This window comes from Elgaria multicarinata, chromosome 9 (genome assembly GCF_023053635.1).
Source record: "Elgaria multicarinata webbii isolate HBS135686 ecotype San Diego chromosome 9, rElgMul1.1.pri, whole genome shotgun sequence".
In the NCBI taxonomy this organism is placed as follows: domain Eukaryota; kingdom Metazoa; phylum Chordata; class Lepidosauria; order Squamata; family Anguidae; genus Elgaria; species Elgaria multicarinata.
The window spans coordinates 68512586-68529595 of NC_086179.1; the positions used below are offsets into that span (position 1 = coordinate 68512586).

The 17010-nt window shown below is 42.4% G+C and overlaps 1 protein-coding gene across 2 annotated transcripts in view; it reads left to right on the top strand.

Annotated features, from left to right (window-relative positions):
• The first annotated feature begins 5105 nt into the window (after positions 1–5105).
• CPED1 (cadherin like and PC-esterase domain containing 1) overlaps positions 5106–17010 on the top strand; it is a 117218-nt gene continuing 105313 nt past the window's right edge. The window contains exons 1-2 of one of the 2 annotated variants that reach the window (XM_063134062.1): positions 5106–5201; positions 5676–6149. In XM_063134062.1, coding sequence (XP_062990132.1) covers positions 5898–6149 — 252 coding nt within the window. In that variant the 5' untranslated portion in view covers positions 5106–5201; positions 5676–5897. Of the gene's footprint in view, positions 5202–5318; positions 5571–5675; positions 6150–17010 lie in introns of those variants that run through there. The other variant, XM_063134061.1, reaches the window with a different exon arrangement.

Consider the following 17010-nt stretch of genomic DNA (forward strand, 5'->3'; position numbering starts at 1 on the left):
TTTGTCTTAAAATCAAAGAAATAGGCCTCCTCAAAACCAGTCCTGCTGATCATTGTGACATCGCCGAACCAGTAGGCCAATCCACTGCCTCTGCCTCCTCTCCTATTTGCATGTTCTCTCCTATTTGCTCTTATAGGTCATTGTGACATCGCCAACCAGTAGGCCAATCCACTGCCTCTGCCTTCTCTCCTATTTGCATGTTCTCTCCTATTTGCTCTTATAGGTCATTGTGACATCGCCAACCAGTAGGCCAATCCACTGCCTCTGCCTCCTCTCCTATTTGCATGTTCTCTCACAATTGGCTGAGTGAATATAGATGTCACACCTGTGACAGTTACATGTTCTAAAGAAAGGTAACTGCCAGGAGTTTCCATTAACCTCCTCACCGTAAAAACATCCTTTTTAAAAAACCAAACAGTAGGCCAATCCACTGCCTCTGCCTCCTCTCCTATTTGCATGTTCTCTCCTATTTGCTCTTATAGGTCATAGAAGCAACAATCTTCACAGGACCTTTCAAAGGTGAAGATGTCCCCATTCCTCGCATTCCTATGATTCCAACAGATATGCCATTTCAATTTAAGAGATTGCAATTCCCAATTCGATTGGCATTTGCAATCACCATCAACAAAGCTCAGGGCCAATCTTTAGAATTGTGTGGTTTAGATCTAGACACAGATTGCTTCTCACATGGACAATTATATGTTGCGTGTTCTAGAGTCGGCAAACCAGACAATCTCTATATCTACACAGACAATGGAACAACTAAAAATATTGTATATCCACAAGCATTGTGAAATTAAACATATTAGAAACATCTGCTTTGTCTTTTCTTTCTTTTCAATTTAACCAGACTGAGCCACAGCAACGCGTGGCAGGGTACAGCTAGTAATTAATAAAATGAAGCGTATTCCCTGCAGCAGTGTATAGAATTGTGGTATTAAGGTTAAGATCTTACTTGTATATTCATTTTTGCAGTGTTTGTAATGTCTTCCTATTCCATAACTGGTTAAACAATTGTTGCCAATGATGATACCTGAACAAAATGTATGAATAGTAAATTCATGAAGGAAAATGTTCCTCAACTATTGGTTGAGAATGTGCTTTCCATGGCAGGCATAACACACAAGAGCATATTAAAGATAATTTTGGAAGTTCTGTTTCACTGCTACCGAGTGATAGGTGTGGCGGACTGGTCTTAAATGGCTCACAAAACTTGAGAAGTAAAATAATCAAAGTGTGTTCATTTATTGTAGATTCCTCAGATAGGGACCACCTTGTTTGGCCTGGAAGCTCTAGAGATACTTTTAGGTTTGCCAGTTCCAGTACCATACTTGGGATGTGGCCAAAGGGATGCGATGTGGAAAGACCGTAAAGGCTTGTCTGCAAAGGAGTTGCCTGTACTCAGCATTTGATTTTCCTTAATGATTTTTAACATTTATATCCTGCTTTCCTGCCAAATGTGGGCCTCAAAGGCAATTTGAAACCAACAGTTAAAAACAAAGGATAATGAAAACAGAATAATAGTAAACACAGAAGGCAAGACCAACTACTGAAAGCGACGGATAAGTAAACAATTCCAAACAACCAAAACAATGTTAATACCAGCCACATGACTCCCAAAGCTTGGGCAAATGAAAACATTTTTAACTGGTGCCAAAAAGCTAATAATGTACATGCATGGCAAGTATGGCTTAGGCTTTCAGATTCCTTCTATGCCACCATAGAAAAGGCTGTGTCTTTGGTAGCCACCTGCCTCACCTCCACAAAGGTGAAGGCGTCTGGAGCAATGCCTCAGGATAAAATCTTAACATAGAGGCAGGTTCATAAAGGAGCAGACATTAGTTAGCGGGCATGACATTAATACATAGTTGAGTGTTACAAGAATCAGCTGCAGAGATCTTCAGGCTGCTGCCTCACAATATACTCTTCCCCTCTTCAAAAATGAGGAAATAAAAATAGCCAGTATCTGGGCTTTCTGCAGTATGGCAGTTACAGGAAGAGCACTATAATATTCTGGTGCTTCAGGGCCTGATAAACAGCACCTCAACCGCTTGGGTTAGATCTACACTAGTGCTTTTTATCGGTATTGAAGTGCACTAATAACTTGGGGCAGCATGGCTGTTGGGCCTGATGGGAGTTGTAATCTAACACATCTGGAAGGCACCTAGTTCTCATATCATGCTAAGCCACCCTGGGTTGGTTGTTCCCTCGCACCATTGCAGCAGAGAAAATGGTTTGAGGAGGAGATAGCAGCTAGCACAAGAAAGTATCCAGGGATGCTTAGGATTCATAGTGGTATGAGTTCATGCAGTGGGCATTTTTGCATGAGGAATTTATCATGCACGTGTGATTAATCACTCATGGAAGTTCACGGATCTGTTTCACAATGTTGTCAATCTCCAGTGCATCTCTTGGGTTTTTTTAGGTTTATTCTGCCATTTTATAAATCATCAAAAATGTAGTTACACCTCCCCTCTGCCACCGCCCCCAAAAAACCATCAAAGAGGTGATGTAATTCAAGTTTCATGATATTGTAGAAGCCTTGCAGTGCCATCTACTGGCTGTATAAATGAAACTTATGGAATCTGCCCACAAAGGACCTGGGGAAAAATAAGTGGGAGCATGTGCAATGTGCCCATCATAAACCAGCAATATCTCCAGAATACAAAACCTCAGTAAGGCTGCAGGGTTTTTCCTTAACGTAGAGAACTCCAGTGTTCCTTAAATGTGTGATATTATTATTGATTGACTACATTTATTTTAAAATTCTACATTAGTAATTGTGGTGGTATAACTTTGTGGGGTACATGACTCTTCCACATGGTTTCCCCTGCCGCTGACCCCTGCCTGCATCTTTACAACAACCCAACAGATAGGTTAGCTTAAGATACAGGGAGCCAATGGGCAGCTGGACACATTTTGTACAGTTTGAAAAAAAATGTGCAGTTGAAACTACATTTTTATGCATTTGGGAATATAGACAAGGTTGTTTCTTAAAGGCAATAGACAAGAAAATAAATACCGTATTTCTTCGATTCTAAGACGCCATTGATTGTAAGACGTACACTAATTTCAGTACCACCAACAGAAAAAAAGCCTTGATTCTAAGAAATAATAAACGCACCCGCGATTCTAAGACGCACCCCGTTTTTAGAGATGTTTATATGGGGGTGGGGAAGTGTGTCTTAGAATCAAAGAAATATGGTAGTACATTTCCTTTCAATCTTCATAACCTTATACTAATCATATATTATTGGCACCTAGTGCTTGACTAGTCAAAAGCATTTATTAATTCTCATATACATATCAACAGTATATATAGATACACAACAGTGACACATAGGAATACAAAGGCAAAGAAGTGTACATAATTGTGCTATAATTCCTGTCTCTCTTAATTTCTCTAATTGTTCTCATTTACTCTTCCCTCATTCATAGTTTTATTTATTTTTTCCCTTAGAAAAAAATATGTGCAAGCACCTTTGGGAGGTGCTCATGCATTGGGGATGGGAGCATCTCCTAAAGAGGTTGGATTCTTGTGCAGTTGAAAAAAGTGCTTAGAATAAACCCTGCAGAGAGCTCCTGGGATGGGTAGGGATTTGAACCCCGTCTTCGTCTGACACTCTAACCACTACAACACACTGCCTCTGATAGCTCACACTGATAGCTGATGCTCTTTGCTACTGAATTAAAAACAGAAGGCACAATTCCCTATTACATGCACGTACACACACACACATACACCTCCCTTTGGGAATGGATAACAGTTACCTTTCTCTAGAACATTCTGTTCTGCGTGTTTGTGGATGAATGACTGGTCTGGGTAAACTATGAGTAGTATTACGTGAAGGGGTGCAACAGACAACCTCCTCTGATGGTGGATAATTCCATTGCATCCCCATATCTGAAATTATTGAAGGGATACCAATGCTGGTGCTGAGCCAAAAGTTCTCAGCTCAAATTGGGGAAGATGAAATAGAAGTGAATCCCCACATCAATTTTTGGGGTAGGACTGAAACTCACTGCAGCTACGATGAGAAAGTCCAAGCAACAGTTATGATTTTTGCACTTCCGCCCTGCAAAGTCAGACCCACCCCCCTGTCCAAAAATTGGCTCCAATCCCACCCTCACTTTTGCGTCCTGTGAATGTGGCTGAGAAAGTGTGACTGGCTGAGAGCATTTTTGCTCAACTCTGTATCACTTACCTGATATAGAGATGGGATAGAATGATCTGCCTCCAATATTTATTTATTCATTTATTTATGTAAAATATTTATAAAGAGACCATTTGGAAGAAGAAAAGGCAAGAGCAGTAAATAATATAAAGATTTATAATGCAATTTCCTGCATGTTTACTGAGAAGTCCCATTGAGTTCAATGAGACTTATACCCAGATAAGTGTGTATACTCTATAGCAGTGGTCTCCAACTGCTGCAGACCTGAGAACCCCAACTTGCAACATGGGGCCCACTTTCACAATTGCCCAACATGGCAGGAACAGCTTTGCTGCAACCCATCTGGACTGATCTCGTGACCCACTTTTAGGTCGTGACCCACCAGTTAAAGACCACTTCTCTCTAGCAGCCTTCTTTAGCCTGGCACACTCCAGATGTATTTGACTATAACTCCCATCATCCATGACCAGCATGGCCATGGGGCTGATGGGGGTTGTCGGCCAATACATCTGGAGGGCACCCAGTTGGATTGCAGCCTTGCTCTTTAATAGGCGAGGAATTCTGAACTCAAAGAAGTCTTCAATTATAGTCTTAATTAACTTATTGTACCACATTAGCACAGCGCATCATTTGTCTTTTACTGAAGTGATTTTGTTAGCATAGAGTCATTGAGCTTTCTAATTTATCTTTCTGCATTAGGTTTTATACTTTTGTCTGAGTTTCCTGTAACCCGGTCACATTTTTGAAGCTCCTGTATAGAGCATGTGAGGGAAAAGGACGTTGTTTCTGTGTTCCAGCACAAGTTTCCAGTGTGTGAGCCGTTTCAGAACTTAGGAAACTTAACCCCACCCCTCAGGGCAGTCCTGTTTTGTATTTATATATGTCTGTGGTCCAACTGAGTTCAGATGGAGTGCTGTGTACGTGTGCGGAGAAGCGCCGGAGTCATGAGGCTGGGTTGTTCTGAGTGGTTTTAATCAGCAACCCGTTAGGGGAGAATGGAAAACGTCTGACAGAGCTAAGAACCAAGTAAGTAAACATAGCTTTGAACTCAAAAAGCTGGGGGTTGGGTGGGGGAAGAAATCTAAGTGAGGGGAAAACCGAGCCTCTCAGCTTGTTAAAAGCCAGATAAATGCTCAATGAGAAAAGGCGGCTGTGTGTGTTGGCTGACAGGAAAAAGGCAATTTAAAAGATCTGGAATGAAGGAAACGGTATTAAAATCCAACAGAATGCAAACTGGAAATGCGAGAGGTCCAGCAACAGCAACAACAACAAAAAACCCTTGACACTGTTCAGCTGTGCAAAGCACATCCTAGCGGTTAACCTATTGCTTTCTTGAATACAATTGTTCAGCTGGAGTTTCTGTCACTGTTGCGGGATAGAGTTTTCTTCCAAGCGGTAAGATTTCTTCTGCTTAGTATCACAGGGTGTTTAGGTCTGATCATTCACAGCCCTCACTGCGTGCGTGTGACTTCTTTCACTCCCCCCTCCTCTTTTCTATAGGTCAGGCACTGCTTCTTGGAGGGCTTTTTGTCTGGTCCTGGGACCCATAACTTCTTGCGAGTTGATGCCATGGGGAAGCTCCAGTCCAGAAATGATGGAAAGGACTTGAATGATCTGTGGGAAAACACCCATTCATCCCTCGATGTCCTGCTGACAAAAAGTAGCCACGGTGACTGTTCCTACAATGTGGAAATGGGACGAAATTAGAAACTTGGGGTGGCCATGGCTTGCCGGTACATTCTGCCTGGCCGGAGGTGGTGTCGACTTCGCCCGTTCCTGGTGGTGCTGGTGCTGGCCGCCTGTCTTTTCTACCAGACCTTGACACCTTCAAGAACTCGGAGATCCCTTTCAGTAATTGGCAATGGAGTTCTACCAGACGAAGCAGCTGAGATGCAGCCTGGGAGGTACAAGGAGGTCTCTGCAAGTCATGTCCGTTGCTTCCTTCCTTCAAGCAACCTTCAAGGATGGAAGGAGGTAAGAAAGCCTACAAGTAGAGAATGAAAAAATGACTCAGAAGCTGGAGGAATATGTCTGGCAGGCACAGCTAAAATTACTTACCCTTCAGATAAGTTGAGATGGATCTGCTTTCTAATGAATGTGTGTCAGGGAACAGAGAATAGGGAAATGTTTTGACTGAGTTCCTCCACTCAGTTATAATGCCTTGATGAGGGTGTTCCTAAGTCATGTCTCCCTGGGGTGAAACATAAACAGCCTATTAGATAGAAATGGCGGCGGGGGCATATAAAAGAAAGACATATAAAGGGGGGTACATAGAGAAAGTAAGTACAGTTACCCAATAACAATCATAGCACCCGACTGTAATGGAAACTGTGTATACAGCTGTGTATACATTGCCCAAAATTGCATAACAAGAAACCCAAAATACTGTAATTAACTGTGCACATCCAAAAGATTTGTTTCTATTTACTTAATTTATGTTTATTTATTACCTTCTGAGATTTAAGGTAACAAATTGTTTGAACATTTCAATATGGAAAGTGTGACAGAGGGTTTGAAAGGAGAAGAATATGAATTCGTTGACAAATCCAATGAAGTATACGGCACAGTAGCTATCACAGTGCAGATTGGGCAGAGTATTATCCTCTTCTCTGGCTACAGGAAGTGGCTGACATAATAGCACTACTCAGCCTTTGGTAACCACTATCTGCACATTTTCATGGTTTTCTCCACAATCATGAGGGCTACTTTGTTGGAATTTGCTTGGCAAAATATTTGCCTTTCACCCAGCAAATTCATAGTGACTCATTGCGATTCACTCACTCCCAAGTAAGTGTGCTTAAGACTGCAGCCAAAGCCTCTTATAACCCTGATCCTGAAAAAAACTGATTGTGCCTAGTTGCAATCCATAACTTTCTTTGCACAGATCTCGATGGACAACACAGTAATAGGCTGAGTTATACCTTCCGAAGTGGCCCCCTAACTGGCAAAATTATGAACTGTAAAACACAAGCACAATGTGAATGCTCATATTATCAGAACCACACATTAATGACAGATCCTGGATTCTGTACTTGTTCAGCAGACCTGCAGAATCACAAAGTAACATCTCCTGCTCATAGCCACTAATTTGGGTCTAAACATCACAGGAGCCTGGTTATCCAGGCACCTAAGAATTGGATGTAGGCGCTCAGGACATAGGGATGTTTTCCTTCTGCATGCTGGACTAGTGTGATGTTAGCTCCCAAGTCCAAACCATTTGATGCTGGCATCTTACAGATTTGGGACAATTTTCCTTGTCCTGCTCGTTGTTGCCTGGAACAACTAACCTGAATTGTAGCCTCGTAACAAGGGAGGTGAGATGAACAGACGGCATCACCCACATTCACTTCAAGGGGCTCTGGTGACCTGGATGACATAAATCAAAGGAAAGAGAAGCAAGGCTGCCTCTGGCTGAACTAGTCTTTGCATAGGGATGCTAGCATGCTCGATCTGTGGTGTGCTGAATAGGTATGCTAGTAAGTGGTGTGTATTTATGGGTCTCTCAGTGGATTTATTTATTTATTTATTTATTTATTTATTTATTTATTTATTTATTTATTATACCTCTATACTGCTTAAGATATTATAATCCCTAAATGGTTCATGTTAAAACAGTTCATAGCAAGTGGTTCTTGCTGTGACTCTGCTGAGCTACCTGAGACACAACCAATGGATGGCAAAGTACCCTGAACGTGGGCAGTGATAGGGGGATGAATGTTATCCATCGTCTTGAAGAAAAAGTCATGCTTCTGGGTTCATATACATTATTTATCTATGAATTACATTTCTTCCTGCCCTTCCTCAATGGAGTTCAGAGTGGCAAATGTGGCATTTCTCTCCCACCAGCAGCCTGCAGCCACTTTATCTTAGCAGTAAGCCTATGTGTGGTATAGGCTGAGAACTCGTGGCTGGCCTAAAGTTATCCTTGAGGCTGATAATGGCTTTGAATAAGGACCTCTCAGGTCTAAATCCAAGACCTGAAAAAGCACTTTGGATAGCTCCTTTACAGTTCTGACTGAACCCTGACGCAGATTCACTGCCCCACTGACATCAGAGCCACCAGCCTCCAGTGATGAAGATGCCAATTTAGAAAGAATAAAATCATTGAAAGAGAGAACGACAGTACATCTCACCATAGAGGGGAAGACTGTGACCTGGTTACCTGTGTGCCTTGCTCAGTCTGCGGCCAAGTTCATGTTCCCTCTTTTGGTGTATCTTCATCTCTAAACCAGCCTTGGACCGGACAGTCCTTCAGAAGCAAGGACTTCTTCAAATGAGGGACCGTCCTCTGTAAAGTGGGACACATGGCCACCCAGGGAAAAGGTAGAGGAGGGGGATCAGTTCTTCAAGGCCGGAACAAAGTGGTGAGCTATAAGTTGGCATTGATATTCAATGCATTTGCTGGTGTTCTTGCACTGAATAGCAATTGGTGGCTCTTGTTCCTTTGACCAGAATATTATCTCCCTTTGGTTCTGCAGTCCCATCTGAAGAAGCTGAGTGTTCTTTTTGGCAAGAAGGGGGGAAGTGAACTCCCTGCAGCTGATCCCTGCAGTGGCAGGAGCCAAGTTTGTCTCCCCATTGCCTTGACATTATTCCAGGGGAACAAGTCCCCAGGTCCCTCTGGCTGATGACAGAAGCCAGAGTGTGCTTCCATTGCGCACCCTAGTCCCAGGGCAACCCCACACATGTGCAAACATTGGCATTGCACTTCATGGGGGCAGGGGAAGAATTGCCCTTTCTTTTACTGAGTTTATCTCCATATCGGAAAATTAATGCGTGAAACAACCCTTGGTGAACTTTTAAAAGGATTTACCTCTGTCCTCAATACTCCGAGCTGGCATTAAGTCACTGAGGGGCATTGAATGTTGGTTCTTCTAACACATCCTTTTTGATAAGCTTTGGCATGAATATTCTGTAATGACCTTCAAAATGAGGCTAGGAATTTCAGGATGTTAAGACACACAAGTCAAACGCTAGGGCTTCATTCAAAAGACTTGAAGGTTAATTAGCACAGCTCCTTGTCTACAAATACATGTAGACATCTGCAGCATTTTAAAGCTATGTAAAAGGCCATTTCCATGTTCATTAAACAATTGTCAGGAAACCTATTACTGTAACAAGAAGAAATAAATCTTCACAGGCATGATCCAGATTTTAACATATGGGTCTTAAATATGCTTAAAATTGGCTGGATCATGACCCCTGTTCATACTAATAATACTGTTAGTTTAGTGATCCGTTGTTTGCCAGAAAACTACAGTTTGTCCTTGAGTTACCTACTTCACAGTTGTGTGCTGTACTCTTGTGCTGAAATATTTAAACCTCAGCCCTTTGTTTGAGAGTAGTTTACGAAGTGTGTTCATAGTTGTACTAGCTATTTTTATGGTGGCATTTGTGATTAGCACTGGCACAACTGCATCAGTTTCTGTTAAGTCTCCAGGAAGGAGAATGCTGCTATAAAATGTGCGGAAGCCTTTTTAAATTAAATGGCCTCCGGGCCATTTCTCTTATTACAAGCAAAACTATGTCAGGACTATAAATAAAATATTCCTCCCTATCCCTGATAATTGGGAAGTTTGCATCTAGACAGGGTTCTGTAATCCAGATTTATTTTCACACAAAATACCAGATAATTCTGGTAGTTTTTTGCTGGCTTGTTTATCTGGACAATGTATGATTTGATGACATTTTTATAAGCACATATGACCAAATAGTATATCTGTATTTATTTATTTATGTATTTTTGCAGTTGGTATTATGTCTTTGTTGTAGATTTCCAGAAATTTGTAGGCTCCCATGATGAAAATATCATAAAGGGCCACGTCATTGAAGAAAAATATCTAGGGTAGGAAGCATCCAGAAAATGATGCATGGACTATGAAATATTAGATAAAGTGTCCAGGATATCTGATAAAACTTCCAAGACCTTTCCTGGAATTCATGTGTGTCATTCTTACATCTAACTTCCCAAGGTTAAAATGGTATTTAACCATTTTTGGCCACTTCTGATAAAACATGAGTAGGGAAAGGTAACACTTTCAGCATGAAAAAATGCTTGCTCAGACAGAAAGCTCTGCTGACAAACTGGTTGTCATCCTAGGCTGTTAATGTGGTTCTCCAGACTGTATTCCCATATTATATCTGAGGCTAGGTTGCTTGATCTAAAGGTGCCAGAAGGGTCTTGACTTTGTAGTCTTCCACATGTATCCAGGCCTCAAAGTAAAGTGGCTTGCTCGTGGAGCAATGAGCATACAATACCCTTAAGTCATCTATCACACCTTAAGAGATTGGCCCTGGGTATCTACAGCCAAAGTCTCATGTGAGTTACTTGCAGCCTTTGCAAATGGGAAGTCATGCTTCACTTCTGTGGAGGGTGTGGAAAATTGAGGGATCATGGCAGTGCTGGCTCTAGGGGGGCGTTTTGACGGCACTGAGTTGGCACCATGTCCCCTCAGAACCTCATGCTTTTGCTCTTCCGGGGTTGCGCTGGGTAATCCCCGTGCTAAGGAGCGAGCGTGGGGTTTATGGCTGCCCCCCATCCCTCCCTGGCTTTCAGCCTTACCCCTTTTAAAATTCAAAAGGCTCTTCTGCAAAAGGGGAACCTTTCACACACACCCGCCAGAGGCGGCATGGCGCATTCTGGTGGCCATTTTGCTTGCCAGCCCACCCCCTTCCCTCTACCGGACAGACGGTGACCAATCAGGGGTCTCCATCTGACCAGCCATGCCTCCACATGGAGGATGGAGCGAGGTTATATGGCTGAGGGGGCGTGTTCGCCTCGCTCCATCCTGAAAAGTTGGAGTAAATTCTTATCCTTTTCCTCATAATTGCGAACACTTGCTTGCTTGACAGACTGAGAGCCAGCAAGCAAGTAGGAGGTGGCATCTCCAGCTCCTCCTTCTCACCATCACCACTGTCTGCCAGAGTAAGAGGTATATGAACAAGCAGATTGCAGTGGTGAAGAGGAGGAGAAAGTCCATGGGGCTCTTATCAATGGCCTCTTGCTTGGGGCGTGAGCCCTCGGCAGGTGCCTGAACTTGCCAACCTTCAACCCCGGTAATGCATCTTGGTCTTCAGTTGGTGCATCTTCTAGGAATTCATGGCTACCTGCATGTAGTTCTTCCAAAGTATGGGTAGTTCAGGGTGAGTCTAGTTTAGCGAGGAGCTGGGGAGTTGGCAGGCAGCTCATCACACTGGGGTAGAGTTCTGGCATTACATCTGTCTATGGCAGCCTTCCCCAACCTGGTACTCTCCAGATGTTTTGTACTACCACCCTCAGCATTCCTGACCATTGAATCTGCTGTCTGATGGCAGGTGAAGTCTAAAACATCTGGAGGTTACCAGGTTGGAGAAGGCTGGTTTATATCTTTGCAAGAACAGATATGGGAGAGATTCCAAATCCCAGTTACAATGAGGTGCATAAACTAGGCCCACATCTTTCACTTTGTAACTGTCCTGGACTGATCCTTCTCCTCTAAGCATGGGAAATGTAATCAAACTAGAGACAGCTGATAGCAGGACCAGTTTAGAGTCAGCTGAGCTGAAGGTTTCTAATTATGTCAGTTCTGTATTTAAAGAATGGTGGATTTTTAAACACAAGGAGATTGCAGTGAGTGAAAGTTATGTGCACTGATTTCCACTAAAACGTATTTGTATTTGTTCTCTAGAGGAAGTTTCAGATCTAGAAGCAAATATTTGGTTCTAGAAGGTGATCTCAGGGAAGGAGAGAACCTGTAATTTTGGCCAATGCTAAGGAATGCAGGGAGTTGTGCCCAAAACAACTCATACATAGTGAAGTACAGCAGATATGTTCCTGTAGATATATATATAGAGAGAGAGAGAGAGAGAGAGATGCAAAGGAGTTTTTAGCTTTAGCGCTCTCCTTCCTACCAGCTCATTTTACTGACCATATAAATTATTCTGACCACTCTTATGTGGCACCATGTCAACAATCAAAGCATATTTCTTTGATTTAGTGGCCTGCTCTATATTTAGGCAGCAAACAACGAGAAGCAGAGTAACATTCCAGTCATTTCAGTCCAAAGCCCACTCCTTCCTGCACAAAAATTCTAGTGCCATAAAAAGCTAACGAATCTGAAGTAGCCTCCAAAGAAGCAAACACAGAGAACAGGAAATTAACTTCTTTCTAGCAATATGGGAAGCATCCAGGCATTAAAGCCCAGCAAACCAGGTCCAAGACATGCATGTCGGGGAATTGTGTACAACTGTGAGGGAGGTCCATATAATAATAGAAGGAAGTACAGTTTAGGAATGACAAAACGTATACCGGGGATGTGGTTAGCAACTAATTTATACCATTTAAAATAATGAAGCTGGGTTTTATTTGAGTTGCTGTATTCCTATTGGCTTTCAGCCAATGTCCAGCTGACTCTTGGCACCACTGGCAGCAAGGCTGCAAGATTCCACTATAGCTCCTTTCTATTTCTGGTGGTCCCAGTCAATTCCCAGAGTCCCTCGCCATTCACAAACTGTTTGGGTGGTACGCAGACGCTCCGGCCAGCCATACCGTTCTCCAGCAATGTGTTCGCTCACATGAAGCACTTCGATGTGATTAGATTCCTTTTATCTAATCCCAAATGTATACTTAGTGTTTACACTCTGCTTTACAAAATAATCCATGGTGAAAACACAAGGCAAACTACCTCTATTGATTTCAGGTAAGTGTCTATTCTTATGTTACTACTTGGGGATGCAAACCTGCCCCAGGACAAGCATGATGCTCAGTTGAGTAATTGGTCATTCTAACAGCCATTTTACGTAACCAAGTGGCCTTTGTTTAGAAGGTGGGTGGGTTGAGTGAATCCAGACAGACTAGGCCAGCTTCAGGGTATCCTCCTTCAATGTGGTTTTTCTTGGTGGATTGTGTTTCTAATCAAAGTCAGGCATAGATGAGGCAGGATTACTGAAATTACATTTTATGCCAAGAGAGATTTAAAGACCAAACTCTCTACTTTCCCCTCTAGCTTTGACAGCTTCAGCCATTTTTTAAAAAGGCTTTTTTATTTTTTGGCCAATAATTATGTGCTCTATAAACATGTTCCTGAGGCAGTATCATATTTAAACAGAAAGTGCTTTGAAATTATGTAAATTAAAGAGAGCACCAGAGGCCAGCAAAATGTCTTGCATTACCAATTAAATGAAAAGACAAAGTGTTCTTTCCTAGTATATATACTTATTTTTTTTAATGGAGAAAGCTGCTGTTTTGCCATGAACAATGGCATTTATTTGATTTTGAACTCTAATTGTATGTGACACAAATAGTTTCAGGATTGAAAACAACAGGAATCTGAACAGGATTCATTGCTCTAGGGTGCAATCCTGTGCATGTTTAGACAGTCAAAAGTCCTACAACTCCCAGCATCTGGTGGGTGGTTATTTCTTATTAAAAACACTTAATAAGAAATAACCACCCACCAGATGGGTTTACACTCTGCTTCTTATAAACTGTGGTTAAAACACAAGGCAAACTAGCTCTATTGATTTCAGGTTTCTCTTCTTGCATTATTACTTGGACAAACTCAACCAGTACATTAAGAATCCAGTTCAACAGCAGATCACCTTCAAGGCAGAGTGAGGCAGTCACTGCAGTGAGAGCCAGTGTGGTGTTGTGGCTAAAGTGTTGGACTGGGAGTCGGGAGATCCGGGTTCTAGTCCCTACTCAGCCATGGAAACCCACTGGGTGACTTTGGGCTAGTCACAGACTCTCAACCCAACCCACCTCACAGGGTTGTTGTTGTGAGGATAACATGGAGAGGAGGATTATTGGGTTCCTTGGAGGAAAAAAGGTAGGATAGAAATGCAATAATAAATAAATAAATAAATATGAATAAATAAGATACTGATAAGTGGCAGCAAGGTATTGCAGAAGAGAGCAGTGTGCCAAGCAGACAGCCCTGTGCCTCCTAGGCTGCTGCCTTTGGGTGGAGGATGCTGTCCCATCGTCAGCGTTGAAGAAAGAATCCACTGGCAGCCCAGTTGGCTTTTGTACATAGAACGAGACAGAGCGCCATCTCGTTCTTCCGCTCAGTTAGTAAATACCTTGAACCATCCCTGATGAGTTTAGATGCCAAAAGCCTGCCTAAATAAATATGCATTTGCCTGCTAGTGGAAGAAGAACCAGGGCCGGTGCTACCATTAGGCCAACTAGGCAGCTACCTAGGGCGCAGACCTCAGAGGGGCACAGTATGGCCCTTTACGGGTCACAGTTTTATACAAATTAGCTGTTTTAAGAAAAAACATAATAAAAGGAAAATATAATCGTTCAGAAACTCTGCTTGAACAGCTGAATCGAAGTTGGCCATTTTTGGAGGGGGCGGGTACAAGTAGCTCGCCTTGCCTAGGGTGCAAAGTAGTCTGGGAAGAACAGAGATGGAACTAGCCAGGCCAATCTTGGCAGGGAGTTTCAGTTACAATCATTGACTTGGTTATAAGATAATGTAAGGAAGTTCATGGAAGAAAAGTCTTGCATCTCCTATTCAGGCCCTCCTGAATTATGAGGGATAGGGCATCAGTCCTGCTGGGGAAGGGGGGAAATCGCATGAAGACCCACTCCGACCCATGCATTTGGCAAGTCTGTTCAAGGGAACTGTTATTTGGTGCATTCTGAGCCAGCAAGTGCATGATTTTTAACTGTGACGGTAATAACGTTTGTTGACCTGAATGCTGCGATGGATCAGATGAAACAAAGGGAGAGGTGGAACACATTATGCTTTGCTAGGGCTCCTGTAGACATCTAAAGATAGACAGTGGATAATGTCGTCCATTTGGCAAATGAAAAGAGGACCAATGCAGCTTTTCTACATGAGGCATTAATTGCGAGCCAATCATTCCCTACTTGTGGTTGTTTTGGGGTTCTTTAGATTACATTATGACCCTCCAGTTTCTGTTTTTTAACAACACTTTCAGCAAGTTTTTTTAGAGCAGGGGAAATGTGGAAGTGAAAGAAAATGATTTTTCCACTAGTTATAATTATGCTATTCCACTATACCACAGTGCCACCTAGAGGTTATATAGTGGGAAAGCATCAAAGGAAACACGTATAGTGCTTGGATCTTAATTCTGCAATGAAACCAAGGCCTTAGCTAGACCTAAGGTTTATCCCAGGATTGTCCCGGGGTCATCCCTGTTCATGTAAATGACACACATGGGATCCCAGGAGCAGGCTGGGACGACCCCAGGACGATCCGGGATAAACCTTAGGCCTAGCTAAAGCTCAACTGTTTTACTCTGTACAGCACCATGTACATTGATGGTGCTATATAAATAAATAATAATAATAATAATAATAATAATAATAATACAGTGGATTAACAGCCTCATGTAGAAAAGCTCATAGTCAGTCCTGGTGGATGTTAGACCTTGGGAAGTTTGCCCAAGAAATTTGTGCTTGGACGTCTTCCAGAAGCAATTTGGCACATGCTGCCATGTTAACTAAAGAAAGAGGAAGTCACTGCATCTGGGTTTTAAGTACCCACAACTTTGAGAAACATGGCAAATCAATTTCAAATGTCTGAGTCTACAGTGGAAATCAATAAACAAGTTATCCTTCAATGAGTCTACCCAGGAAAGGATTGGCAGAGAGTCTAGCTGTAGCAATAGGTAAATTGTAAGGGTTAATTTGAAGTCTTGGCTATATTCAGTTTGAGCACAAGACTCCACCCTCACACTGTTCTTGTGTTTCACTTTCATTTTCCCATTCTGTACAATTTGCTTCTTCCTCAATAAAACAGCTTGTGATTTGGCCTACAAAAGTCAGCTTTCTTACACAAGGCTGCTTATCTGCTGTATCTTTGTTCGGTTTCATTGCAGAATCCAAGTGCTACACAAAGATTGTTTCCTCTCCTGCTTTTCAGACAAGATGAACCGAATCATGCTCTGCTGTACCGTGGGAAATAATAATAATAATAATAATAATAATAATAATAATAATAATATCCCACCACAGCACCCTCAAGCCAATCAAAATCAGTGGGCAACCATATATTCCCACTTTCCAACGTAGTCTGTGATGCAGAGTGATTAAATGCATGAGAATTCCTGTGTATGTATGAGAATATTGAGGATGTGAGACCATTTGCTCTGTCGTATGCAAATCTATGAGAACTTGGGTTTGCTCAGAGGAGCAACCAACTATGGTACCAATAATTATTTTTGGGAAGGTGGCCTCGTAACATGGCTGGTGAGTCTCACACAAAGGCATAAGTAGGAGTGACTGAGAGAGTACTACAGCGTTCCCCAACATGATGCCTTCCAGATGTTTTTGACTACAACTTCCATCATCTCTGAACATTGGTCATATCGGGTTGGGCTTATGGGAGCTGAAATATATAGAGGGCACCAGATTGGGAAAGTACTGGTGTATTAGAGTGCTGGACAATGGGTGGAATTTTCTTTCTCCGTTGCAGTGGTTTCTCAATTTGTGTGCTTTGTTGTATATCCCCCTTTACCCCTGCAGTGCTGCAATTCCAATATCTAGAGCAACAGCATCAGATTTTGGGAGTGAGGGCATCCTTGTACCTCAGTTTGTCTAGGGAAATTATGGGCTGTTTAAACCAGGAGATTAGAGAAATAAAAATCCTGAATGTTAAGGCACATTCTTAAGAAGAACTGGGTTTTACTGTGAAAGAGAGCTCCATCCGACGAGCGTTTTATTGCACGCTCGTCGTTTCTGGGCACTCACAGAGTTTGCTCAGGTCCCTCATATGATGTCGTCTGCCTCCCGTGCGCCTTCCGCCCCTTCTTGCTTTCCTTGCGCAACAAAAAAAACCTCATTAAGTCCAATGTTTTTTTTAAACTCAGAATTGCTGCTCCCTTC